At 24.8% G+C, this 26,507-nt stretch overlaps 2 protein-coding genes across 2 annotated transcripts; one reads left to right on the plus strand and one right to left on the minus strand.

Moving 5' to 3' along the window:
• The first annotated feature begins 267 nt into the window (after positions 1-267).
• Positions 268-11,664, plus strand: LOC145829688 (ribosomal L1 domain-containing protein 1-like). Its single transcript, XM_082937545.1, has 8 exons — positions 268-357; positions 1,768-1,907; positions 2,579-2,714; positions 6,545-6,693; positions 7,166-7,277; positions 8,609-8,692; positions 9,705-9,857; positions 11,147-11,664. The coding sequence occupies exons 1-8, from the start codon at positions 310-312 to the stop codon at positions 11,279-11,281; spliced, it is 957 nt and encodes a 318-aa protein (XP_082793671.1). The 5' UTR covers positions 268-309; the 3' UTR covers positions 11,282-11,664.
• A 711-nt stretch (positions 11,665-12,375) lies between these two features.
• On the minus strand, positions 12,376-19,970 carry LOC145850032 (kelch-like protein 38). Its single transcript, XM_082955174.1, has 5 exons — positions 19,829-19,970; positions 18,286-18,870; positions 17,488-18,174; positions 15,027-15,091; positions 12,376-12,474 (listed from the first exon to the last, which is right to left on the minus strand). Exons 1-5 carry the CDS (start codon positions 19,968-19,970, stop codon positions 12,376-12,378), a joined length of 1,578 nt encoding a protein of 525 aa, XP_082811300.1.
• Between the last annotated feature and the right edge of the window lie 6,537 nt (positions 19,971-26,507).

Genomic DNA, 26,507 nt, shown 5'->3' on the forward strand with positions numbered 1-26,507 from the left:
GTTTATTATTAAGCTTTAAGAATTTAAAGTTTTAGTTATAATGAATACATTCATACAAATCCCAAAACATTTTATTTAAATTATTAAACTAAATCCATATTTATATAGTTTTTTAATGTATAATTGAAAATAAAAATATAATCTATAGTTTTGAATTGATGCAATAAATAAAAAATTAACATAGCATAATATTTTGTTTTGTTAAGGAAATAAGTTTATAAAAAGTATATTCAACTGTCTAAATTATTTAAAGTTATAAATTAAAAAAAGATTAACAGATTTTGAATTTAATAAATTTACAAAAACAAAATGAAAATTCATATGCCAGAAGAAGCTTGTCCGGTTGCTGAAGACAAAGTTTGTATTTAAATTTACTTTTTACTCTTAGTTTAAATTATTTGAAACAAAGTATAAACAGATAGAGTATACTGAAGTTTTGTTTTAAATTTTAGTAAACCCAAAAAAGTGTTTAGAACACTAATGAAATGCTCAGTTGGATATTGAACATACTAGTATGTTCTTAATTGCTAGTGAGTTTGTTTGTTTTTAGTTTAAAACCTAAGGGCATAGGGGATTAACACCTTTTTTTTAAATTTGATCTTATTTTATTTAGTTTTTACTAAGCTACAAAATGCTATTTACAGATTTAAAAAAATTAAAATAATTTTTGAGATATAGCTGGTCAAAGTCAGGGGCAACAATAGTTTCCTTATGGGAGGCGCAAACTAAATCGGCAAAAATAGACATTTCACTACAAATCTATCTTCTACGTTTTTTGAGATAACTACCTCAAACTTTCAGGAAATGTTCCTTGATATATTTAGAAAATTCTGTTGGAAAGAAATATTAAAAAAAAATTTTTTTTTTTGTTTATTTTTTATATAAAAGTTTATTTTTTTATTTTTGATCCGACAGAATTTTCTAAATATTGCAAGGAACATTTCCTGAAAGTTTGAGGTAGTTATCTCAAAAAACGTAGGAGGAGATAGATTTTTAGTAATTTCTAGTTATTTGCTGTTTTAGTTTGCGCCTCTCAAAAGGATCTCATTGCTGCCTCCGACTTTTATCAGCTATATCTCAAAAGATATTTTGAATTTTTAATATCTATAAAAAGCATCTTGTAGCTTAGTACAAACTATATAAAATAAGATGAAATTTCAAAAAAGGTGTTAACCCCCCTATGCCGTTAACTATTAAAAAAAAATCAAAGTGAAATTACTTGGGTGGCACCCTATAGGTACTTAGTAATTAAATTTAAAATGAAACCTTGTATTAATAAACAGGGGTAGGGTGTACTCAGGTGATGTTTGCTAGACTTATGAGGAGATATGATTAGGATTTGTATTTGCTTCATTAAGAAAAGTTAAAAAAAAATAAAAAAGTTTACTGCCCCAAAAATTAAATTAAACCCCAAAATCTACATATTTTTTGATTTTTTGACTTAAACAGAAATAGAATAACATGATGAATTTTAAAATATAATTAAAAATATGTGCTGCACTCCCCTATATTTAACAAGTTTGCCTCGGCTGGTTTGCCAAGGAATTAAGTTTGTTAGTAATTTCACACAACTTGCAGTTCAAAGTAGCAGTGTTTATTTTGTCCTTGGACATTAATTAAATAAAAGAAAAAGAGAGTAAAAAGTATAAAACAACTTAAAAAATTATTTATCCTTGTAAACTGCCAACTTGCTTTATTGCTGATTAGTTCTTCAACAAAAAACAGTTTGAAATTTTTAAAATAAAAAACTAAATTAACTCTTATCAGATTCAGAAAGTGGTTGAAGCGCTGAACAAAGTGAACGAACTCGCGCCAAACGATGCCCAGTTGGAGGAAGAAGACTTGCAGTACCTCCTTTCAATCACCCTTCACAAAGTTCCCGCTGCAAAGAACAGAACCGTGTTGATGTTTGTTTTGTTCTTCTAAAAGTTATAGTAGTTAAAAAGTTATACAATGAATGATTGTATGATGTTTGTTTTGTTATCTGCTACAATTTGAATAATGTAAAGAATTATTCTACAAAAAATATTAACAGCTCTTGTTCCCATGTTTGTTATTTTTTGTTTATAGTTATAGTAGGTAATAAAATATACAGTGGATAATTTATTTAAAGCATTTATTGGTAAGTACAGTACTTATTGATGTTTGTTTTATTATAAATTAGATATTTTATTACCTTCTGTCAACATTTCTTTATAACATTTTTGATTGAAAAACTGAATTATTTTTTAAATTTTTTATGTAAACAAATTTAATTTGAATTATCTTTGTCTCGTATGCTAATATATATTATATTAATTCATGTTAAAAATTCAAACCTATTTTTTAATTTTATAAGTAGAATTAAAAAAGCTAGTTAAGAATAAAAATAAAATTATGTGTTTAGATAAGAGTTCATTACACTGTAAGTATTTTCTTACTTGCTAAATAAAATTAAATTTGTTTTACAGTCATCTTATTTTACATACAGAAAGCTTCCTAACTATAAAAAAACTATTAAATAAGTGTTCTAAAAATTGTAAAGCTCTTCTTAGTATTATTTTTAAGTAAGTGTAATTTTATATTTTATTTTGAACAGCAAACTTCCCAACCCTCTTTTCAACCGCAAGAGCGAGATTTGCGTTTTCACTCACAACAAAAAGGACGAGGACAAAGAAGCCACTGAGAGCTTCTGGCAGTCTTACTTCAAAGAGAGGCTTGGAATCACTCCTAAGGTAAATATATATTTTTGTAAATAAAAATTTAAATATCAGTAAAGCTTTAAGCATAGAGAGGCCACAGAATTTGACAATTTAGGCTAAAAAACCCAGAAAAACCTGAAATTTGACAACCTAAAAAAAGGAATTTAAACAATTTTTACATGTTAAGTTGTAAAATTTCTCTTTGACACTAAAATATATTGTATAGTTAACAATTTTTTGTCATCATCAAAAATTTTTTTTATTAGTAAACACATTTAAAAAAGCTTTAAAATATCTTTTCAATGTTGCTATGCTATTTTAATACATGTTTTACCTTAAACTTAATATAAACTAAAAATAGAACCTTAAATGTGTAATTTTGAAAACCATAAAAATTTTTGTAAAAACATTTGGCAACCCTGATTTAAAAAATATTTACCTTAGTCATATCTTAAAAATTAGCTTCTGGCAGTTTAGTTTCAATGAGAAAAGAATGGGAAATATATAATTAAAATGTATATTAGTGTATAAGTTTCTAAGAGTAACTGAAAATATTATTTTAACAAGATATTTAATACTATAGTTAAAGTAACTTAAAAAAATTAAAACACGTAAGTTGGCAAATTTTATAATTTATTAAGTTTTAAATCAATGAGAGACTAGAGATAATTCAGTATGTTTAATATTACACAGAAAAGTTTAAGTATAATTTCAGGTATCATTGCTACCTTTTTATGTTAAATTATTCATAGTCTTGTTTCAGAAAGAGTTTTATTTTTGTAGATAAAATTAGTGTTTCCAAACAACTAGGATATTCAGGCTAGTTTGTTCTTTTTTGAATAACTCAGACAATTTTAAACTGAAAAAAACTTGTTTGATTTTTATTAAAAAACTGAAGCTAGTCTATTTTTTCACTTAATCTCAGGCTAGTATATTAGGGTTGAAATCTTTGTTTTTCTTTAAAATCTTGTTTGAAATTGTATTTTAAGTTGCACATAAAGTCCTTTGTAATTATTATGCTTTTATTAGATATTCAAACTTGATAAACAGTATTTAATTTTTAGTTTTTGGTTAATTTTATTTCTTTTTATAAGTTTTCTCATAAACTCAAGCTAGTTTGAACTAAAAAAAAAATCAATCAATCAAAGTTCAAGTCTACTCAGCCTTTTTTGCTGCTTTCTGCTATATTAAACTCTTATATCAAACAGACAATTTCCCTGCCAAGTCTCAACAAGGATTACCGTACTTATTAATAAAAGTCATTTAAAATAATAATAAATGATAACAAATTGTGATACTTGAACTTCATGCAATTACAGACTTATTGAAATGAATTATCAAATGAATAAATTAGTGTAAACTATCTCAAACTGAATTTTTTTTCAAAACAAGTCTCCCTTCTAAGTCTCAATCAGGACTATCAAACTTACCATCATAAAGTTTAAAAATGTTCAAAAAGTAAAAAATCAAATAAAATATTACAGATCTTCTCAATACCAGGTCTTAATAAAGACTTATAACTTAGATAACTAATATGAACAAGCTGGAAAATTTATTTAAACCATATAACTGTTCAAAATATAGTTTTAATTGTTTGCTAATAAAAAATCCTAGTAAAGTAACTTCACTGGAATATAAATAAAAACAAATTATACAGTAATCTTCCTTTATTCTACCAACATATGTTTCTGTGTGTCAACGAATCAACACACTTCAACTGGGTTCTTATTTTAGTTATTTATTTTAGACTTAATAATTACAAATATCATATAATTTTATAACAGTCGGATTTAATGTTAAGTATTTCACCTATTAATAACTATTATCTGTAGAATATATCTTATTTTAATGAAAACATATATACACCTACTTTATTCTATGCTTCTATTCTCTCATTACAGTAATTATTTTTTACAGAACCCAGTTGAAGTGTGTTGATTCGTTGACACACAGAAACATATGTTGGTAGAATAAAGGAAGATAACTGTATAATTTGTTTTTATTTAAACCATATATGTTTCAGACAATTACCCTCTCAAGTTTGAACAAGGACTACTAGACTTATTTGCAGAAATCATTAAACACAGTTATAAATAATATAAATAATTGTTTCAGACAATCACCCTGTCAAGTTTGAACAACGACTATCAGACTTACCGACAGAAATCATTAAACACAGTTATAAATAATATATATAATTATTTCAGACAATCACCTTGTCAAGTTTAAACAAGGACTACCAGACTTACCAACAGAAATTATTAAACAAAGTTATAAATAATATAAATAATTATTTCAGACAATCACCTTCTCAAGTTTGAACAAGGAATATCAGACTTACCGACAGAAATCATTAAACACAGTTATAAATAATATAAATAATTATTTCAGACAATCACCCTGTCAAGTTTGAACAAGGACTATCAGACTTACCAACAGAAATCATTAAACACAGTTATAAATAATATAAATAATTATTTCAGACAATCACCCTGTCAAGTTTGAACAACGACTATCAGACTTACCGACAGAAATCATTAAACACAGTTATAAATAATATAAATAAATATTTCAGACAATCACCCTGTCAAGTTTGAACAACGACTATCAGACTTACCGACAGAAATCATTAAACAAAGTTGTAAATAATATATATAATTATTTCAGACAATCACCTTGTCAAGTTTGAACAAGGACTATCAGACTTACCAACAGAAATCATTAAACAAAGTTGTAAATAATATATATAATTATTTCAGACAATCACCCTGTCAAGTTTGAACAAGGACTATCAGACTTACCGACAGAAATCATTAAACAAAGTTATAAATTGTATAAATAATTATTTCAGACAATTACCCTGTCAAGTTTGAACAAGGACTATCAGACATACCAACAGAAATTGTTAAACACAGTTATAAATAATATAAATAATTATTTCAGACAATCACCCTGTCAAGTTTGAACAAAGACTATCTAACTTACCAACAGAAATCATTAAACAAAGTTATAAATTGTATAAATAATTATTTCAGACAATCACCCTGTCAAGTTTGAACAAGGACTATCAGACTTACCAACAGAAATCATTAAACACAGTTATAAATAATATAAATAATTATTTCAGACAATCACCCTGTCAAGTTTGAACAAGGACTATCAGACTTACCGACAGAAATCATTAAACAAAGTTATAAATAATATATATAATTATTTCAGACAATCACCTTGTCAAGTTTGAACAAGGACTATCAGACTTACCAACAGAAATCATTAAACAAAGTTGTAAATAATATATATAATTATTTCAGACAATCACCCTGTCAAGTTTGAACAAGGACTATCAGACTTACCGACAGAAATCATTAAACAAAGTTATAAATTGTATAAATAATTATTTCAGACAATTACCCTGTCAAGTTTGAACAAGGACTATCAGACATACCAACAGAAATTGTTAAACACAGTTATAAATAATATAAATAATTATTTCAGACAATCACCCTGTCAAGTTTGAACAAAGACTATCTAACTTACCAACAGAAATCATTAAACAAAGTTATAAATTGTATAAATAATTATTTCAGACAATCACCCTGTCAAGTTTGAACAAGGACTATCAGACTTACCAACAGAAATCATTAAACACAGTTATAAATAATATAAATAATTATTTCAGACAATCACCCTGTCAAGTTTGAACAACGACTATCAGACTTACCGACAGAAATCATTAAACACAGTTATAAATAATATAAATAATTATTTCAGACAATCACCCTGTCAAGTTTGAACAAGGAATATCAGACTTACCTACAAAAATCATTAAACACAGTTATAAATAATATAAATAATTATTTCAGACAATAACCCTGTCAAGTTTGAACAAAGACTATCAGACTTACCAGCAGAAGAGGAACTTGGCCTCGTCTTACGCCATTTTCATTGCCGACGAGAGAATTTTCTTCAGGCTGCCTGAAAAGCTGGGTAAAAGCTTCAAGTCTAGAAACAAGTAAGCGCGATGTTTGAAAATGAATTTAACTACTCTACTTTTGGTGCTGATAATAAAAATTAAAACAAAAAATAAAGTTTTTTTTCTTTTCAGAACGTTTAAAAGTTTTATTATTTTTCAAATTTAAAATAAATTAAATGTTGACTTTAAAACAAGCTGTAATTAAAAAAACTATCACTTTCACAAATGATGTTGTAAAGAACAAGATGAATAAGAATAAATTAAATAAATATCAAAGCTTTTTTATATATAGTAATTGCAAGAATTAATTTAAGTAATTTTAAAAGTTTGTTTATTTTTAATTATTTTTAGTTGTAATTTTTAATGGAAACAATAATTTTTATTAACAGGGATACTTTGTATTAAGTTCAATAATAATAAAAAAATATTATTACTAATAGTGCTGCATATTTTATATTGTGATAATTTAATTAATCAAATTTTTTCTCATAGTTTAATAATTTACTTAAAGGATGCCAGTTCAAATGAAGATGTCTGGTGCCAAATTTTGCGACAAGTTTGATGAAGTTTTGTCGTGCACAAAATGGAACGTCAGCGGCAGAGGTGACAACACAACTGTTCAGGTTTGTAAGAAAAAAAAACAAGTATTATAAAATTAAATCATGTATTTTTTTATGAAAATACATGTTTTTCATTGGAATATTTTAATAATTATTTTTATGTATTATTTTTAATTTGGTATTTATTTAATATTTTTTATTTAATACAACTGTTCAGGTTTGTTATATCAAAAAATAAAATTAATGATATATGATTTTTATGGTAATGTATGTTTTTCATTTTAGAATATTTTATTCAATACCGCTGTGTAGGCTCATAGATAAATTGCGAGATAAAAACACATGAGCACGACAATTTAATTTTGTGCTGTTTTTGTTAAAATGTGCACGTAGTTAGTATAAGTGCGTAGGTTTGTGAGAATTTAATAATAATTAGTCACAAGCTGTAATTTATTTACTCATAAAAAAATAACTGCTCAATACTTCGGGAATCCTTAAAAATTTCTGCAAGCAGTACCTGGATAAAATGTCTTAAAAATTACTTTGAATTTAGTCAGTTGGCAAAAAGTAACAAGTAGTCTAAGATAAAATTCTGCAAGTTACTTTGCAAAAACATAGCTCTGAATCTGTTGTGAATTTTATTTTAAAATAAGTATGCTTTTAGTTTTACAAGATTTACTTTTGATCCAAATAACTAGTTATAAGTAGACATCAAATCAATTAAGTGATTAATATTTTAATTTATATTAGTATGTATAAAACAATACCCTCTGTATAAAGGGGATACAATCATTTAAAGTGTTAATGGTTGTATTTGGATACAGAGGAAAATTGAAAATGTAAAGCTAATTAAATTTCGACATTTGACTTGAAGAAATAGTCTTGTGTTTTTTGTTTTACAAACATTTTTTTCTAAGTTAATTAATATTACAAATATTTTGTTTTAAAGAGTTTCAATTGTTATACTGTATTATAGATCTTCAGTTTTAATTAAGATCTTCATTGTTTAGTTTTATTATCGTACATTAAACTGTATTGATGATTCAGTTTAATAAATCTTTTTCTATTGAAGTTTATTCTATATAAGTATTACATTTTATAAAATTTTATATATTGGATTAAGAAAACAATTATTGACAAGTTAAACATTTTAATTTACTGTTTATTAAATTATACTGTTTATTTCAAACCGTACTAGCTAAAGATTGAAAACCGTTTTTATTTTATTTTTATGAAACGTATGTTCTGGTTTTTTAAAATCGAATTTTCATAATAAATTATATATGTATATATTATACCGCAATAAATATATTATATGCTGTCTTTATAGTACTAGATTTAGGAAGCAATTGTTGATAAGTTTAACATTTTAATTTACTACAATAAATAAACAGATTGGCAAGGCTGGTCAAAGCACTGAAGAACTAGTTGCAAACATTCAGTCTGTGTTGAGCGTTGTTAAGAAAACTGTTGATAGAGTTAGTTTAGTTGTTTGATCAAAAAAACTTTTTAATGATAGTTGTTATATTAAAAATTATTTATTTTTTTTTATAAAGTTTTAAGAGTTGTTTGATAATTATTTATTTGTATCTGTTTAAAAATGTATAACTATTTCTTAATGTTTGGTGTTTCTAAAATTTGTTTTGTGCAGGCTGTGGTAAGAATAGCAGGATGATAATTTTATATTGTTAAGTTTACAAAATATTTTGATGGCTGATAAACTAAAATTTTGTTAAGTAGATTATTTTAATAGTGTGCTGACATTTTAACTTCTTAAAGGCTTTGCTAACCATTCTCAATTTTAAGTAATATTCATCTAATTAAGTTGTTTTATAAAAATTGGAATTAAATCAATTGAATGTTTTTGTTTGCAAAGTTATGATTTATAGTTTTGCATAATATTTTTACTTATTATAGTTTATAGAACTATATTAAATTAGTTTCCGTAATAAAGTCTTGAAAGAATAAATATATAGTTTATGAAACATTAAATTTTAAATAAATACAAAGTAGTGTTTTAATGAAACATCTTTTGTTTTTGGTTGTAAAAACATTAATATTCTTATAATTGATACCTACGAACTTATCACAACTGTTTTTAAATATATTTTGTAATCAAAATAAAAATTTATTAACATATTCATCAACAGGGTTGGGCCTACATCAAAAACATTCAGCTTAGAACTGACATTTGAAATGATGAATTATTAAAAACATATTAAATCGCAATTAAGTTAAATAAAAATAGTTCAAGGGAACTAAAATAAATTTGAATAAACTCAAACATGATTTAACAACACGGGTGCCCTATAAAACAAAACTGGCCTACATCAAATTAAAAACTGAGCATTCGATTTCAATATGATAAAATAAAAAGTATTATAAACAGATAAGCATTCATAAAATTCACTTTCACACACGTGTTATCACAACTTCTTTTTAATCTATTTTTTAATCAGTATAAAATTTTATTATTTTTTTCATCAACAGGGATGGGCGAACATCAAGAACATTCAGCTGAAAACGGAGCGATCGATTTCCATTCCGATGTACTCCAACGATGAGGTCAGCGAGAGTTTGAACGAGATGAGTGAAAACGAGAAGAAGTACATTGAGAGGTGCAATAATCTGCAAGAAAAGAGGGTTTGTTTGTTTTTATTAATACTATTTGTTATATTGAGAATAATCTGCAAGAAAAGAGAGTTCGTTTGTTTGATTATTATTTTTTATTATATTGAGAATAATCTGCAAGAAAAAAAAGTTCGTTTGTTTGATTAATATTATTTGTTATTATATTGAGAATAATCTGCAAGAAAAGAGGGTTCGTTTGAGTTGATTTTGTTTGTTATATTGGGAATAATCTGCAAGAAAAGAGGGTTCGTTTGTTTGATTTGATTATTATATTTATTTGTTATTATATTGAGATAATCTGCAAGAAAAGAGGGTTTGATTTGATTTGATTTTGTTTGTTATATTGGGAGGTGCAATAATCTGCAAGAAAAGAGGGTTCGTTTGTTTTGATTAATATTATTTTTTATTATATTGGGAGGTAAAGTCAGCTGCAAGAAAAAGGGTTTGTTTATCTAATATTAAATTGGTTTTGTTTAAAAGTTGTAGATTCTATAAAAGATTTGTTTTTAACTATATTTTGAATTAATTTTATTAGTTTTTATATTAAAGGGTGCAACAAAATTTTAAAAAGGAGGTTTGGTGTTTATTTATATAAAATTAGTTAGAATATTATATTGAGAATTTTGATGTTACTGAAATATCCGCGCCATAAATGCCTGTTATTACTAAACTATATTACTTTTTTGGATATTTTAATGACAAGCTGTAGAAAGTTTGTATAGTATGTAAGGTTTGTAGATGTGTTTTTTCACCAAGTATTTTGTATAAAAATATCACTGTACGGTTCTAAACTTCCTTTTTGTATTTCTGGCGTTTTTTACAGTTTTCAATACAAAATGTTCTATTCAAGTAAAATAGAAACAATAGTTAAAACTCTTAGCTTTGTCTTTATGCATGTAAGTAGGCAAAAACTCCACTTAAATAGTCAATAAAATTACAAAACTTTTAGTTGAATACAAACAATTAAGTTAACTAATTATTCTTTTCTAAAGTTAGAACTTTTTAATTTAGTATATTTCACAATTTATGTAAACATGTATTTAAGTTTAATTAGTTATTTGATATAAATTATTATTTTTACTACACTTAATTTTTAAGTAAACAATCGTTCTGACAGCGTTGTTTCTATATTAAATTAGTTTTAAATATAGCTTGTATTTCAGAGGAACTATTCCTAGTTTTACCAGTCGTATGATATGATTAAAATTTTTAAATGTTCTATTCTGTTTTCACAGGAGGAATTTTTCCTAAAGAAGAAAGTGAAACAAATATTTTATTTAATTTTAATTGTATTTTCACAGGAGGAATTGTTCCTGAAGAAGAAAGTAAAGCATGATAAACCGATCGACAGGAACTTGAAGAGAAAATTGCAAAACAAGAAGAATGTCGCTCAGGTGAAAGTTCAGAAGACTCAGGAAGTGATGGTGGAAGCTTAAAGATATTAGATAAAAGTTTTAGAATAATTTGAATTTTCAATGTTATTTAGATAAAATTTAATATTTTAAAGTTTTAATGTTATATGTATAAAATTGTTTAAAATAATTTCAAAGTTGTAATGTTTTTTAGATAATTTTGAAAATTTTGAAGTTTTTAATGGTTATTTAGATACAATTGGACTGTTTTACAGTTTTATTGACACTATTTAGACAAACTCGAGCTTTTAAAAAGTATTTTTCTTGATTTTTCGATGCTTAGTAAATTTTATAGACCAATTGTATTAAACAGTTTTTCTTAAGCGTTCGTAAGTTAAGTAACAAATTATAATGGTCTATCGACGTAGTAACTATTAAAAAATTGTATTTTGTGTTTTCTATTTTAATAAACACATAAACTAAAATGTGTTTATTTATTAAACTGAACAACTGAGTAATTAAAATTAATAGTATTTAATTATTATGAAAAATGCATTTGAGTTTTTAAGCAAAAAAAAAACATTTGTGTTTCATTCTAAGTTTGATAAAACGAAATTAAATATTGTTCAAGCTGCGAATTGTTCTTTAAAGATTTATGAAAAGGAAGAATATTAGAATGAAATCTTACAAATAAATTATTTAAGGATAAGCCCAGTAGAGTACTTGAGTAGTCTGCATAAAATTGCAGTTTAGAAAAAAAAAAACGCATTTTATTTCGTTCTTATATACCATATTTTTAGACTGTTCGTTTTTTGTCATTTCAAACAATTACAAAAGAGCTAACAAGTTTGATTACTATTAGGTTGTAAGATTTTGTAATTTTTTCAAATTAAATATTGTTAAAATAACTAGCATAATTTAAATGAACATTAATATTATACTCCTACAGTTCATTAAATTGTAATTGTTAAAAGTCCCTCAGTTTTTTTAAGGTTAAGTTGTGCAATTTAATTATTTGAATATTTGCTAAGCAGTTAGCATTGGTCACCATTAATAAACGGATAGTCATCTCATCTTACCTTGGTTTTTCAAGCTACCTATAACCTAGCTAGATCCCGTAAATTAAAATGGGCAATAAGAGTGGTGGTAAGACCAAGGGACGTAGCTAGCTCAAAAAATTACGAATCTGCGAAAAATAAAACACCTGAACTCACGCAAGATAACGTCCTAGCGGGAACAGAGCAATTTACAATACCTCTGACGTTATTAAATTTAATCTGAAAATATGCAGTTATGTTAAAATTTCAAAAATAAATGGAATGTTGAAGTATGAGTGATAACTGCATACAAGGCAATCGCTTCACGCCCCCATGATTCTTTATGTGTTGCCACTTGTTTAAGCCCATAAAACTTGTATTGGAAATGAGTATAGGAAAATCCCAATTTATTTCAAAAAAGTTTCAAATAATAATTGTTAACTGTGTCGCAGTATTCACACGATAAATTTATTTAAAGCGGATGTTGTAAACTGTTTTACCGAGTTTTCGTGACGTGCTTCGAGTATTGAAAAAACAAACATTTTTTATTGTTAGGAGTTATATATTTATTCTTTCAAAAATTTATTTTACAAACTAAGTTTCGGTCAAAGACCTCTTCAGTGCTTAAATAAATCTAAAAAAAGATATGTGACAGTCATGGAAAATAGCAATTGAACAATTAAATTAAGATAAAAACAAAATATTACTGAAAATTTTTACTTAAGAAGCTAAACAAATCAAATTTTAATATTAAGACTGAGTTTTTGTAGGAGTTTAAATTTTTAGCTAAGTTTTAAAATCAATATAACAACAATACTAACAATAATCAAAGCTGTATGTAGCTTTCTTTTATCTTCTAAATAATTTACAGACTAAACATTGCTTAAGTAAAAGTGTAATTAATGAAATGAGCTTAAAATTTAATTGAAATTGGTGTGGCTTATTTTAATTGTGACGTAATTATTGAAAATTTGAACAATTTTGTGCTTTTAATCGTTATTAAAATTTAAATTTCCGTTCATATGTTTTATATGAAAGCTTACAGTTAAAACAAATTTTTACCTTAAAACAAAACAAGTTAAATTATGGTACTAAGTTTGAATTTTTGGCAAAGTTTAAATTCTAGTTAAATTTAAAAATCAAAGAACAACACAAATAAATAAGAATAAGTTGAGACATCCTCCAGCAGTTGAGATCTCTCTATTTGTTTTCTTGAAACCAAAACATATTATATTGTTAGGAGTTATTTTATTTTCAATGAATAAGTAAGAAAAAAGAAGTTTTTTAGCTTGTGATATAAAATAAACAACATTTTGAAAGTTATGAGCATTTGGCAGTTATTGGTGTGCATAAATTTAAGATGCATTTCAAAAACGTTAAATTTAAGATGCTTTCTTGATTAATTTCTAAGATACTTGTTAGTATTTTATTATCATTTGTAATATAATGTAGTTTTAGTATAGTGTGATGTAGTTGTAATGTATCTTTATGCTTTCTTTAGTTTGTGTAAGTAAAAAATAAGTTTTGTTTCGATTGTCGTGTTTATATACTATAATGTTCTTCCTTAAAACCATCTTTTATTGAGATAACTGTACTACTTTCGGAGTTTTGTGGAAATTTTCACAAATCGAAAATTTGAAGTAGTCAATAAAAACCACATCAAATTATGCAAACGTTTGTAACATAACAGTTTTTTTAAAAAGAAAATCCACATATTTTAATGATTGTAAAATTTAATATAAATGAACTCTAAAAGCTAAGAAAGCAGGACCTAAAGGATGTATAATTGAAATAAAAGCAAGTTTTCTCGCACAAAAGTATACATTTCTGTAGATTTGTAGCTACGTGGCTAGTAAGACCTAATTAGGATCATTATTTCGTTTGTAATTTATAGTTGATAAAGTTTTGATGTTTTTAAGTCGAGATTTGGCCTTTTATATGTTATCTTTTTAGTATTGATGTCTGTGGCAAGGAAACTTCCATAGTGAAACTTTGGTATATACACAACAATCTATTTTGCAAAGTTTTCGAATCAGGCTTTTTGTTGTTTGAATAAGTTACTAAGATCTTTATATTAATCACTTAGTTTATTACTATATGTACGAAGTTTATGTGTATGGTTTACCTCTTATATAATTTTTTTCATAATCCCAGCGATGATTGAGAGGATAATTAATGACCTTTCTAAAATTGAACAAATATTTAACAACCACGTAGCCACATACCAAAATGCTTTAAACAATGCCAACTTCAAACATAAGCTAAAATATACAGAAAATGTAAAGACCAAAACTAAAAAGAAAACAAACCGACCAAGGAAAATCATTTACTTTAATCCCCCGTTCTGCCAATCCGTAAAAACTAATATCGGCAAAGCATTTTTCGAGATAACTAATAAACACTTCAAGCAAAACGAAACATTAAATAAAGTATTAGATAAAAATAAATGTAAACTGTCTTGCAGCTGTATGAGCAATACTACAGTAATAGTACAAAAACATAACAAGAAAACTCTAAATAAAACCGAAGAACAAAATGTCATCACTAATACCCCATCCTGCAACTGCCGATCAAAAAACTCATGCCTCTTGGATAACAATTCTTTAATAAAAAACGTAATTTACAAACCTACGATAACATCTCCAAAGGAAATAAAATATTATATTGGCTCGACCGGAAACACTTTAAAAAATAGATGGTACAACCACAACAACAGTTTCAAAAATTATAAAGATAACGGGACCGAACTAGCAAAATACATTTGGTATTTGAAACATAAAAAAATCACCTACGATATAAAATGGAGCATCCTTCACCACATCGGGGAAATTAAAAGCATACATAGCATCTGCAAAACCTGTAATTTAAATAAAAAAATAGAGATAGCCAATGCTAAGAAAAAAGTCAACTTAAATAAGAGTTACGAACTATTTGCAAACTGTCCACATTTCAAAAAGCTCTGCTTTAAAACTTAAACTAGCACCCGTTGATTAGTAAGTTAAATTATTTGTAATTGTAAAGAGTTTTTATCGCCCATGTAAAAAATGTTTTTTTTTTTACACCAAAACACAATTGATATCAAAAAATATTGATACAAAAAATATTGATACCAAACTAATACTTTTGATTACATAATCTTTATTTAATAAGGCAATCTAACAAAAAGTTTTCTAAATTTGTAGCTAAAGTATATATTAATTCAAATTGTGCGCCAATTTAAACAACAATATAGTTACGTCATAAATCTAAGTTAGAAATTTTGATCTTTAAGTTTCAACAGTCAGTTAAAAACATTATCAATTGCAAATGTTGTGTTAAGTATTGTGTTTGTGTTTTTTTTTCTGACAACTAACTTCAATGTGAGTCATGTTTTAATATTTTAACGTATATAGCATTATAGTTTTTTTATAGTCTATCTTACCAACAAAATTCTTAAAAGCGTAACATAAACTAAAAAAAAAATAACTCAAGTTTAGTGTATTTAAGATTTATTTTTGTTTTAAGCCATTAGTTTTTATTTTACATCCATTTATTTTATTCAAAAAAATTTTTCAGACCTATATACAACAACTGAGGATCTCCTATATGCAAGTATAGGAGTGAAACATTGTTTTGTTAGTAATAAACTGTTAAAATAAATATTGGATATAAATCTCCTTAAAAAACATTTAAGTCGAGAACTTTAATTTGTTTAGTTTAAAACAAGTTACATTATTATAATTTTTTTATATAAATCCTTAAAACAAAAATAACTTTTTTAGTTGTTATGTTTTTAATCTGATCATAAAACTTTAGCAAACAAGGATTTTAATTAGTAAAATTAGTATCTTCCTTTTACCATAATATTTTGATATTTTCTAGATAAGCTAAAAAAGCTTATCAAACATATAAAATTTATTGTTTTGGAAAATGCTAAAAATAGCAAATATAGTTTTAGTCTAGGTAATCTCAATGGTTTTAATAAGAAAATTTTCAAGAAACTTTTTTAAACAAGTTTTAAAACTTATCAACTACTCAATATCCTGTTTTAACATGTTTAATGTTTTATTATAAACTTTATACAAACTTAGATTGCATGTTTAAGTGTGTAAATGGTTGTAGAAAAATGTAAATATTTTAACTTTTATAAAACTTAACAAAAAGATCAACTTTTCACAGATTTAGAGGAACCAGTAAATACATTAAAAGGGAATGTTGAAGTTTTCATTAAAAATGACAATTTACTTAATTTTTTGAAAAATCGTTTATTTATCGGTATTTTGTATACTAGGAGTTGTTCCACACTAATATTCTGGAAGCTCTGCTACCCCTAAAATAAAATAAAGAAACTTGTAATAGAATAATCAATTGTTAAGCAATTTGAGAACTGAAGCTTAAAAAAGTTGTTTGTCTAAGTGGTTTAGTTTAAGCTTGAGTAAATAAAGCGTTGCCGTTTCAAAACAATGGTTTCTAACAAACTTTAAGTAAGATTTTTTACCAATGCTGTAGGTAAGTACATTCGCTACTAAGTAATTATAAAATACTGAGTTTTTAACTTTGTATAAAGGCATTGTTTAAAAGAAGCACAAAAACTATTTACAAATAGTTTAAAGCAGCCCTTACTGAATTTTAAATAAAACTAATTTTGATATATAAAAAAGTAAAGTAAACCAGTCCTTTTGAAAAGGAAAAATAAGATTTAACATACGGCAAATCATTTACAATTATAGTGTGTGTAATTTAATTAAAATGACGCATTAGCTTTATTACCCGTAATTAACTTTCAACTTAACATATATTAAAAGTTAGTAATCTATCCGTGGGATCACTTATTAGGATCTTACTAACCTTATTCTTCGTGGACGAAACTAAATAATCTAATGTAAACATTAAATAAAACGATTGGTACAGAACTCAAAAAACATTTTGTTTTTTTTATAATGTCTTAATTCAGAAAAACAGTAAAAAAAAATGTTCCTTAAGTTACATTACTGCGAAAAATACGACTATTGAAAATTTTTTTTTGACTTTTTAAAAATAATTAAGTTAAAGTTTTAAATTTTTGAAAATATAAAAAGAACTTAATTTTTCAAACTATAAGCTTTTATTTTTTACAATGGTCAACAAGTTTAGATAATTTGGTAAAGTTAACAAAGAACAAGCTAAATTTAACAACAACAAAATTAAAAAAGATCAAGTAAAAACTTTTGAACATTTTTTAAACATGTACGGCAATTTTTATCTTAAATTTTTTTAATCATTTAAATTTCGAACAAGAATAGTTTTTAATATCTTTTGTCGCTTCACTAAATTTCTTTGACCATCCATTTTTGTCAGTGTCATAAAACAATACACATCCTCTAATGTTACTAAATACTACAACTTTATTTCCATTAGAGCTGACTTCGGAAATATATTGTATGTAATTACTGTACCCTTCAGGAATTTGTTGCAAAAAAACGAACTTGTTACAACATGAATCAAATACTTCAACAGTTGTTGTGTTCGAACTTCCAAATACAAAAAGTTTGTTCCTTATAGCAATTGATTTATGACAGTATCTTTTCTCACGCATGTTTGGCATACATTTCCAAGAATCATCAATATGATCATAAGCCTCAACAGAGTTTAATAATCCCTCGTTGTCGTTGTATCCACCAGTAACTACAATTCTGCCTTCAAATACAGCGCATGATGAATTTTGTCTAGCTACGTTTGTACTAGCAGTTTTTCTCCATGTTTTATTCTTTGTATTGAACTCAAGACAAGAATTAGTGAAATTACCATAAAAACATCTTCCTATTATATAGATACTATCAATAAATGAACAAGCACTAAAGAGTCTACGATCATCATACATTTGAGCTATAACATCCCAAGTGGTAGTAGCAGGTGAATATTTTTCAATATGCATTACTGGATTGTATCTATCATCACATCCACCAAATACGTATATTTCACCTTTAATACAAACAACATTAAATTGTTTCCGTACATAATTATACTTTGATAAAGTATTTATTTTGGATAAGTTATTAATATTTATACTAGTGACTTTCCTATCAACAAAACCTTCACAGTAACTTTCACCTCCTGCAATGACAAAATTAAAATCATCTTGACTACAGTTTCTACTCGTAGTTCTTAACTGGTAATCTTTTTTGTTTTCAATAACATCTTTGATAATATCAAAACAACTTTCATCCATGACAGAACATGACGTGTCATTCAGAATATGATTTAATGCAGGAACTGATAGAAGCGGTAGACGTATCTTAAGTAAAAGATCTTTCGCATATTTGCTACGTTCAGAAGGTTTATAGCACAACCATCTTTTTACTGCATAGAATACTTGAAGTTCGGAATCAATGAATAACTCAGAACTAGCGAGTATTATCTTCAAAGACATAACGTCTAATTCTAAAAAGTTTTTAGACTCAGCAATAATTGGGAAGCAACGCTCTATCAAAGATATCGATGTTTTATTCAATTCGGAAATCTTAAAATATTGTGATATGGAAAAATACGTTGTAGGATTATTAGCATGAGTACAACTATCTATCTTTGTACACATTTTGTTTTCATCATGTTCTTCTAATAAAACTTTTTTTGTTTTCATAGAAACAACACATTCTTCTTGGCCACTTTTCCTACTTTCTGTGAATTTTAAACAAATTTAAAACTTATCAATATCACTTTAAAAAATAGAATGGTTGTTCTACTGTAAAACACTAAGGTAAACTTTCTTGATTATTTATATGATTTAAAAAAACGATGGAAAATATGAGAATTAATATGAATTTTTATATAGTGACAAGGTTTTATAATCAAGCCCATAAGGTTATTAATTTTAGCAGATACTTATAATTGTTTAAAAAAAAGTGTTCAATAAAAATGTTTGTAAGTATTTTACTAAACTTTGAACACATAAAAAGTAAACTTTTTATCCTTTTTGTTCTTTACACGAATGAACAGTAATTAGTATTTTACATAAAAATATAAACTATTTTTTTATACTAAAAATAACTAGAAGTATTTTTTTATTAGAAAACACTATTAATCTAGAGTAAATGTTGTTTGTAAACTTGTTTGTATTTCCACTAAACGTTTTTGAATTGAGAATTTTATCTTAGTAACATATTTTATATGCTAATATACTTCTAATGTAAGTTTTATCACAAATCTAATGTTAAACATTAATAGCAACTAGTTAATTTAAGCAATACATATTTAAATGTTGTGTCTATTACATGAAATAATTATTTCTGGGCTACAATAAGTACAAAATAAAATGATCTTAAGTAAATTAAATAATATAGTCTAATAGTGTGAATCTATATCTCAAGCAAATATGCAAAATTACCTTATAAACAGATTAGCCATTTTAGCTTAAACTTAGAGATATTTAAAATTGTGCTTTTTTTCTTACTTTGTAATAAACTACGTTCTGCTAGAGAAATAACAGAAACTAAAATAAATATTGTGTAATTAAATTGTAAGTATATTAATTTTTTGCTAAATACCAATCACAAGCTTTTGATTAAATTAAGTTAAACTTTTTTTTCTTGTTTAACAGTTTGGTTTAACTATTATAAGATTATTATCACAAACTTACCAAGTTTTAAAACATTAATCTGTTGCCTGGTATTTTCTTTGCACAGATCTTGAAAACTAAGTGTTTTATTATTAGTTGTACACATTTTATGTGGTTCAACTGTAGTAGAAATTCCTTTTTGCTCTAATCTAGTTTCGTTCATTTTTATATTAAAGTCTGAAACGTTATATGTTTAAAACATATTATTAATTTATATTGAACTATAAAAACAGATTTAATTGAAATCAGTGGTTTTAAATCTTCAGAAAGCCTGTGCACACTTGATTTGCAAACTGAAATTTTGTGCACACCAAGTTATAATTTAAAAGTAGAATAATCTAAAATCTTTCTATTGTTTTTTAAGGAGACTATGGTCGTTTTTTGACTAATACTAATTTAATTTAGTCTGTTTTTAAAAGAAAACATTCTATGAAAAATAAACTAGATATAATGAAATCGTAAGCATTTAAGTTTCATATAAATGAAAGTTTTTTTATTACAATATTTTGATTAATCCTTAACTGTTAGACATGTTATTTAATAATAAAAAATCTCTGATCTCGTACTAAACCTTAGTATTATTAATATATCTTAATTACTAGTCTAATCTTTTTGTGAATACTTTATCTGTTGATCAAAAGGTTTGAAGCAAAAAAACAACCCATTTTAAAGCAAAAATGAAATAGAATCCGGTTAGTGCACTATTTTTCCTGATGTAGGAGATTTCTTGGTGCTTAAATCTGTAATTTTGATGCTCATTGAAGAACCTGACTGTTATGTGTTACAATTATTTCGTTTTGAAGAAGAACAAAATTAAAACCAACTAAAGTTGCAACTAATTATATTAAGTTTTCTTATTTTACAACTCTAGTACTTGAAAAAAAAAGATACCAATGACAAAATTGATAAATCTAACATCTTTTTAACATCATTATTGAATTACTAATGAGATTGGTTTACTTGTCGTTTTTAATTTTATTTTTTCAAAACAATTATTAACATACTTTTTTAAAAGTCTAGAGAACTACTGTTGGTATTAAGAACAGTATCTGAGCTAGCCTTTGTTTTACAAATGAGGTTGAATATTAAAAATGTTGTATATAATTAAAGTACACTTGAGTTGTTCTAGATAGTTTGTGAACAGGGTACCTTTGATTATCAAAATAGGTACATGCCTTCATAAGATTCTAATTTTATTAAAGGTAAGTATTGCCATTGGTTTTTACCAAATTTTTTCAAGTTTTTCCGAATTTCTTCCAAGTTACTTAATTTCCTAGGGTTTTCAGGTTTGTGAAAGCACATATTTTTTTATATAGGTTAATTTTACATAAGCAACTTTTTTTTTTTGTTTTGATATGGTTAAAAAAAATTATAGCTAAGTAAGTAAGGGGATTTTCTTAGTAAATATAATTTGATGCTTTTATTAAATAATTTTCAGATTTTTCCAATCAAAACATATAAAGTTGCCACTCTAAGAGAAAAAATATTCTGAATGACCAAAAATGTCTTGAATGACCTTTTAACTGTCCTAAGTCGTATTGTTATTTTTTAAATTCTTTAAAAAAAACCTGTCATTAAAAATCAATTTTAACAAAATAATTTGTTACAAAACATCGAAAATGGAATCAAAGTCTAATTCAATAACTTATAGGAAACTAGCATAAATATTTAAAGTTTTTTATTATCCTAATTTTAAAAACCTATATAGTCTGAGTTATCAATTTTTGTGGCAACCCTGCATTATAAATTACTGTTTAGACCATGGTTTGATAGGTCAAAAGGGAAATAATTTTAATTTTCCAAAAAGCTATATTTGTTTATGTTTTTTTAAAAAATAATAATTTATGTTTTAAAAGTAATACTATAACTTTGAAGTATGTTTTGAAAACAAAATTTGAATTTTTTTGCAGGCTGAAGTTTGCCAAACCTAGTTTAAACCTACATGAGCATTTTTTTAATTTCAACAATATGTATTACTTTCTGAAATTAAGCCTCTTAAATGTATTTTAGAAAATTGAGTTGTCAAGAAATTTGTATAGAATTCGTGAAGAACTTGGATTGTAAAGTAACCATTTTGAATCCAGTTATTTTTCAAAAAAATTGTTTTAAAGCAAAGTTTTTAAAAATAGTTACTTTTAAATATTTAAATCAATCTAGACTAAAAAGTAAACTTTGTGTAAAATGTTATCAGGGTTGCTAAAGGTTTTTTTAATATTTCTATTGGTTTTCTGAATTTCTTCCAGGTTTTAAAACATTAGTTTTTCAGTCTATTTGTAGTTTAAAACTAAGATATAATTAAAAACGGTTTTAATTTTATAAAATGATTGAAAGAAGACATTAAAGCTAATTTAAATGTGTTTATAATAAAATAAAATTTAGTGATACATTTTTTTAAATTTTTTAGATAGAATTTTTGTAACTAGTAAAAGTTTCTTAAACTTAAGTACAATTTAAAAAAATTTTGTTTGAAATTCCAGGATAGTTTCAAAAATATTCAATTTTCATGTTTATCCTGGTTTTTTTTGTCTTAATTTTCAAACTCATATTTTTTAAAGACTCCATTTTATTTAGTAAAACATTTTGAAAAACCATTTTAGTAAACTTATATATAAATATATATAATATAAAAGTTAGTTTGACTTTTATATATTTTTATTGACTAACTTTAATCATTCTTCATAAGGTACAAACTTTAGTGCATATCTATCAACTTTAGTTTGTTATAAACTCAAATCTTGATAAACACTAATTTCTTAAAACAAAGTTTATTCAAAAACTATAATGTTTCTTTGAGAATAGTGAAGAACTACCAACAAGGCTAATAAAATTTTTAAATATGTATTTTAAACTTTACAAAGTTCTATTAAATGTACAAAACTAGTTAAATAAAGTAACAAATATTAAAACTGAATGGACTAAATCTGATTCTATATTTAAAAACAAAAACTTAAAAGATTTTTGATAATATTAAAATTATCCTCATATTTTTATATATTAAATGAAAAAATTTCCAAAGCTAGTCAGAACTTAATTAAAATAAGAAATTAAAAATATCATGCATTACTCTGAGTTATCCTGAGATACTCTAGAACTACAAAACATTTTGAGTACCATTAGTGTGTAGGAACCTTGCAAAATACAAAAAAAAAGTCAAGAGACTTTTAGAATTCTTAAAACAATCCACAGCTTTAAAAAAAACTAGCTTAAGTTACCATGAGTTATAAATCAATTTTGAAATATAAGTAATTGTTCCGAGTCATACTGAGTCATCACAATATCTTTAACCTTTAAAAACATTCTGAGTTAAATGAGTGTGTGACAACCCTGAAACTTTTAAGATCTTATTTTAAACACTTTCTCAATTATAAAAATTAAAATAAATGCTTGGGAGTTTTTATTCTTTTTCTTTAAAAACAAAAAAAAAAGACTTTATATTTGTGATATGAACTTTATACTTGATTTATTAAATATGTTAAAAACACTTTTATAGCAATACAAGAAATATTTTCAGGTATCATGAGTTTTCTAGCTACAAATAAAATCATTTTATATAGATTTAAGTTTAAAAAATTAAGGATGTCCATTGATCTTAAATAAATTTTATTCAGGTATTTTTTTATTTTATTGTTTTTAAAAAATGATATCTTTATAGAGTTTAAGTTCAAAAAAATGTCCAATAAAAGCACTACATAGATGATTATGTGAAATTTTGAGTTTTTTTAATGTAACCAAAAAAAAGTGGATTAATAAATCAAGCATAAATAATAATTTGAATAATAAAGTAATAAATTCTAAGCAAAAAAAATTTTTAAACAATGATTTTTGGTTTTCCTCCTAATACATTTTTAATTTATTTAAAAATTGTTACAACAAAAAAAAGAAGGTAACATACTTATGAATTTTTATACATTCTGTTATAAAAGTAAACATGTTAAAAAACTAAATCTCATTGTTGAGTACGCTAAAAATTGTGTTTGCTTTTATCATCAACAAAACAAAACTTTTGACTATATTTAATAAACCAGTTTTATATTAGTATAGGCTAAACCTGGCAATAACTAAGTTTTAAAGTTAGAACTTTACTTAAAAAACAGACAAACAACCTTTTAAAGTTTACTGCACAGCTCTTTTATACTGTTTTAAATAACACTTTTCATTCTTTTTTTACATCTACCTGCACTTTCAATTTAACTTAAGTTTTCTAAAATAAAGATATACTCATCTTTTGACAAAAATGGTCATTTTATAATAGCACTATTCTATTTACTGTACACCAAGTTTTACTTAATGTACAAATAAAACATTTTTTATTAAAAACAAAAATCAGCACAGTACGATAACATGACATAAATTTAAGTTTAGTTTAGTTTCTGTTTTTTTCAGACAAGCTCAAAAACATGACGTTTTAAGCTTGTAAAAAATATTTGTAGCTAAATATACTAACTAACACTACTTCCTATTATTAATAAATATAGATTACAAAAAAAAAAAAAACTAAAGTAAAATTAAATTTAAGACAACATACTTGCTTTTAGTAAAAATTTTAATTTTTCAAAAAAAAAATCTCGTTGATTAAAAAACTCTTAAAAAAAGTTAAGGTTATAATAATTAAAATAAGAGGTTATCAAATAGATTTTAGTAATTTTTATAAGTTATCGCAGAATACTAACGAGTTTTTACATTTCAAGTAGGAAATAATTGAACTTAAATTATCTAAGGTAGTAAGTAGTTTTCATTACTGTAACTTTTCATAAATACTAAAAGTTAATATTTTAACGTGTATATTCAAACAAATTTAGTAAAAGCTTTAAATATAGACCATTTTATTTTAACATTATACAATTTAACTAGCAAAATAGAGTTTTACATTAGTTCATATAATTAAAACTGTAACAACATGAGTGTAAAGTTAAAATTAAAAATAAATGATTGTGTTACATCAATTCAAATAAATATAAAGTTGAGAGTATACTTGACGTGCAACAGGGGATTCACCCGTCGCTCGTCTCAAGAACATAAAGGTTGTTTAAAGGAAATTGGTACAAATAAATATGAAAAAGATAACTTTTAATAAACAAGTGGAAGAGTATTATAATATAAATTTCTCAACAAGAGTGTTGTACATTTTTCTATACGATACTGTTATTATCGACAGTAATTATTAGAATTTAATATACTTGTTATTAAATTATCAAATGTAACATACTTATAAAATTTAAAAAATAAAAAAAATATAACTAAAACGTTTAAAATACATTTAAAGTAAGGAAAAAACTTAAAATACTCAAATTCCTTTATTTTTTTCTTAAAGTTCATTATAATATAATAAAAATCATAAAATACCTAAAAGCACAAATTAAACATTTTGTTAGTGTTAATTGTTATCTAAATTATCTTAATTTCACCACAACATTTTTTTTTGTTGCTTCTATTTTACTTAGTAATCAAACAAAAAAATCCTTAATCTCTATTATAATTTAATAGAATTAACTTATTATGCCCTATTAAGTAACAATCATTCAGTTGGCTAATACTAATATTTCATATCTGGTAATCTTATGTTTTTCGGAGAAAAGTGTTAGAACGAACAAAAAAAAAAAGTCAAAAAATATACATTAAAAAACTCAAATTCGTTTAAAACAAAGATCTATTGTATTAATAAAAATAGTATCTGGCTGGATCTCATGAAATCTTTCAAATTTTCTAGTGACATATAGTGAAAAATTCAAAACTACTCTTGATTAGGCTAATTATTTTCTCTTTACTGCAAAATCAAGAATATCTAATATAATTTTCTACATTTCCAGTTATCTCCCGGGTTTATAACATAAGGAAAAGACCGGATACGGGTATCTTTACAAACTTATATCCGGTATGATCCGGATAATATTTTCAAATAAGAATTCTGATACTTAGATCCAGTAGACCTCAAGCTTTAAGCTGAATTTTCATGTAATAGGAGTAGTACAGTTTTTTTCTGTTAATTTAAAACTGTTATTAATTTCCTGACCATGTATAGTTTAAAGTTTTTTTTTGTATATATTGTTGATTATATTTTTTTTTACAACACTATATTTTTAAATGATATTTTGTTTAGTATATCATGTTTATGTTACTAAAAGATTAATAAAAACCTTTAAGATGTAAATAAAAACTAAATTGATGTATTGAAAATTATTAATGAAAACGTAGAAAAGTATTTTAATAATTGCTATTTAAAAATTCTTTTTTTAACTGTTTTTAATATGATACATATAGCATATGTATATTTTAAAAAGTTTAAAATATTCGTAAGTAAAAGAAGTATATAAAAGTTCTTTAATACAATCTATAATAAGAAAGCTGGAAATTAACAAATTAATAAAATTAAAATCAAATCACATTTGTAAGAGGGATACCTTAAAACCTTTAGTTCTTTTATTTTTTTGCAATAATGAAGTATAGTATATTTTATAAAGTTATGTTAAAATTAATCAAAAACATATTAAATTTATTAAAAACACAAGTTTAAAAAAATATTTATATTGAAGTTACAAATATGTATCACTTTAACAACAGAAAAAATGCTATTCTATACATAAAGTAACACGCATCCAAATGTTTTGTGTGTAAGAAAAAAATCACTAAAGGAATATACTTTTACAACAGAGATGTAGCTTTAAACTAATATTTTAAGTTAAAAAAAAAAACTTTGGCTAGT

Source organism: Thalia democratica, chromosome 2 (genome assembly GCF_965202585.1).
Source record: "Thalia democratica chromosome 2, ktThaDemo2.hap1.1, whole genome shotgun sequence".
In the NCBI taxonomy this organism is placed as follows: domain Eukaryota; kingdom Metazoa; phylum Chordata; class Thaliacea; order Salpida; family Salpidae; genus Thalia; species Thalia democratica.